General features: G+C 58.2%; 1 protein-coding gene across 1 annotated transcript in view; it reads left to right on the top strand.

Moving 5' to 3' along the window:
• Positions 1–3,210: 3,210 nt before the first annotated feature.
• The window catches only part of Dlk1 (delta-like 1 homolog (Drosophila)), a 12,975-nt gene continuing 12,794 nt past the window's right edge, over positions 3,211–3,391 (top strand). The window contains exon 1 of the mRNA XM_013013078.1: positions 3,211–3,323. Coding sequence (XP_012868532.1) covers positions 3,211–3,323 — 113 coding nt within the window. The remainder of the gene's footprint in view (positions 3,324–3,391) is intronic.

Genomic DNA, 3,391 nt, shown 5'->3' with positions numbered 1-3,391 from the left:
GTGGTTCATTGGAGATAAGAGTCTCTTGGACGTTTTTGCCCAGGCTGGCTTTGAACCTCAATTCTCAGCTCTCAGCCTTCTGAGTAGTGAAAATTACAGATGTTAGCCATGGGCGCCCAGCTCTGGGACTCTTCCTTTGGGGTGGGCACCAGGCAGGTATGGTTTCGGGAGAAAGAACAAATGTACCTGTGAGCTGTCACTTGGCCTCCATTTCCCTATCTGTACCATGTGGGATGGATCCATGGTGGCTTAGACACCTCCCAAACCACAACCCAGTCTCCAGAAACAAAGCCTAGAGCCAAGGTAGGCGGGGTGTGGGGGTACAGGATGGGGGGTGTGAAGCGCCAGCTGCCCTCCCTCTTTGGGACTAGGCACTCTCTGATGCCCCTCCAGTTCCACCCTGCCACACACATTTTTCTTAGTTCCCTCAGAAAATGTCACCAAGGATCCTTCTTTGGCTGGGTTGTGTGGATCTCTGGAAACAAATTCCACTTGCTTTCCTCACCCTGCCCACCAGGGGCTGGGGGCTGTAAAACCATCATTCCTTTGGCAGAAAGGAACGGCTCAGCTCGCTCCAAAGAAGGCAGCCCAGTCCTTCCAATGGCAGCAAGGGGTGGGTAGGCAGAGCATGGGGGGGTGTTGAGTCTCCCCCCCCCCGTGAGGTCCAAGGTGAGAGTCCCCACAGGGCGGCGGTGGGCGCGGGGAGGGGCCGGGCTGCGCAGTCCCTCAGCCTCTGGCCCGGCTCGGCTTGTCGCAGCAGACTGTGCTGATCGCTCCCCCAGGGACTGGATTGGCATTTTCATTCTCTCTGTGCGGCCTCGCAGTCTGTGACAGTCCCCGCAGCCCCTCCCGAACGCTCCTCTGCGACCCCTTTTCTCTGGCATCTGCTTGCTACAAAGAAATCATCAGCCCCTGGAGTTTACAAATGCTTTTATGGAGACCAGAAAAAACCAACACAAAGCTCTGGGGCTTGTAAGTCTGGTCAGAGCCCCCCCTCCCGCCCCTCTCCCCTCGCCCACCCCACCGCTGCCGTGCGGGATTCCCTTGAAGGGGACCCCTGTCAGAGAGACCCTGCTGGAGCTCTCGAGCTGGCGGAGGCAGAAGCACCCGTGGCAGAGTAGGAGAAAGGACGGGAAAGGCTGTCGCTAGGACTTTCAAGAACAGAACTTTTCTGCTGGAGTTCCGCCGGGGGCAGGTGTGTCTTCCGTGAGCAGAGGCAAGAAAGCAGAGCTCAGAGAAAGCGCGGGGTGGGGTTGGGGGGAGGCTGGGATTCTGCCCCTCTGCACAGAGACTGGCCTTTCAGGCTAAGCCAGTGGCCACGGACTGTTATTCCCCTGGGTGAGGATGCCAGCCTCCCTCCCTTTCCACGGAGGACAGGGGCAGGAAGAAGCCTGGGTGGGAAGGAGTCTAGGTGGGGGCGGCCCCTCTTGTGCTCTCTGCAGCTACTCCCTTCCATTGACTTGAACAGGAGTCTGGGAGGGTTTTATCCAGTCCAAGACACCTGTGTCTTCCATGGGCTCCGGCTGAGAACCTACCCCTCCCAGGTCTGCCTGCTATGAGAACTAATCTTGGAGACTGAAGTCAGGGGCCCCTAGAGGAGGGAAGAGAGGATGGAGGGCCAGAGAGACCTTGGTGACAGCAGCTACTCAGGCTCTCAGCTGCTGGCCATGGTCTTATTCTTGCTCTAGCCAGGGAGGGACCTAGCACAAAACACCTGCTGTGCTATACTCAGTTTATTGGCTTGAGGGAAGACCCCGGGGAAGCCACAGGGACTACAAAAATCCAGGGGCATGTGGCATGTAGCAGGCAGCCCAAACACTCCCTTCAGTGCACCTTGAAGCCATTTCCAACAGTGTCCCCCTTCAGAAGGGGGTGTGTGTCCCCTCCTTCCACTCCCCATCTCCCTCAGGGTAGAACCAGCATATAGCAGCTCCAAGGAGCTCTGGCTCCAGGAACCTGTATGCAACCTTCTTCCCTAAGCTCAACAGTGTGTCTTCAAGTGGTCAGACGGGCCCTGGGGACAGGGCCTCATCTCCAGGTTCCCAAACGCACACTCTCCCCCAAGTACTGTGGAGAACGAGAAGACTGTGACTGGGCAGACACAAGCTCACTGTACTGCACCAGAGATATAGTAGACTGTGTGTGTGTGTGTGTGTGTGTGTGTGTGTGCCGTGCATGCACTGGTACAGGTGGCTTGAGCTCAGGACCTGGGCACTGTCCCTTAGCTTTGTCACTCAAGTCTAGCATTCTGCCACTTAAGCCACAGCTCCACAACAGCAGCAGAGATCTAGATGGGATTTCATCATCTATGCAAATTAAGCATCCTGCCAAAGACCATCCCCAAATCCTGACCCTCTTTCAGGGGGCTGGCTGCAGAGGACAGTCCCCCTACCTCTTTCTCTCCCGGTTTGGTTTTTTGAGGATTTTTTAATTTTTTAATTTTAATTTATTCTTTTGGTTTTTTTTCCCCCTGAGCTTATGGATTGGGGAGGGGGCTTCCCTGGAGACTGGAGGGTTTCATCCGTGGCTGGGCTGTGAGCGGGGGACTGGCATCGAGGGGGTGAGGCCTGTAGAGGCCCTTCTCTAGGGACCGAGCAGGTATCTGTAGGAGTGGTCATGGCTGACCCCTCCCCACGACCCCCCCCGGGCCGGGGTCTCCTGGGTGGGGGTCTGGAATATTGCTCTTCTTGTGTGTGGCTGCGCGCAAGTGACACATTGGTGCGATTGTCAGTGCGCAGCACCAAGATGGATCCTCGGCGTGTCGGGAGCCTTGGGTGCTGGGAGACTTGATGCTTGTGTTGTTCTGAGCATGTGACCAAGAGCCTCATTATGTGTGCGTGGGGGGGGGGGCGCCAGCGCGGGTACCGGTGACTCTTGGGCTGTGTATGTGTTTATATTTCAGTGTGACACCGGCGTGCGCGGGCGGAGGGGATTGGACGCTGGGGCCTCGGCGGGGGGCTTGGGGGCCGCCCCATCTGGTCAGGTGTGCGCTCGCTCCGCCTGTCTCCCTGTGGAAGACACGCACCTGCCCGAAGAAGCCCCAGATCTCCGAGCTGCGCCTAGCCACTGCTTGGGGACGGTGACCGAGGGTCCGGGAGACCCCTGGGGTGTGACCCCTGCCCTCTGCGGGGGTGTGATTGTGTTGTCGTGTGTGTTACGGTTGCACGTGTGTAGGCCCCGCCAGGGGGTCTTCAGGACCCCTGCCCCACCATGGCCCGGGAGTACAAGGACTTGCGACTCTTCCTGGCAGTTTTCGTGAGTGCCTGTGTGATCATGTGCATTTTCCACGTCTTCGTGCTGTGTGTCTGGATCCTGCTGGGTCTGTGAGGCGCGGGGCGCGCGTGCGGGACGTCCCGTGTGCGTGCGGGACGTCCCGCGTGTGGGTGTGCGA

The sequence above is a fragment of the Dipodomys ordii genome, unplaced genomic scaffold (genome assembly GCF_000151885.1).
Source record: "Dipodomys ordii isolate 6190 unplaced genomic scaffold, Dord_2.0 Scaffold2, whole genome shotgun sequence".
NCBI lineage: Eukaryota > Metazoa > Chordata > Mammalia > Rodentia > Heteromyidae > Dipodomys > Dipodomys ordii.
The sequence above is the reverse complement of the archived record's forward strand: the minus strand, read 5'-3'. Positions and strand labels throughout refer to the sequence as shown.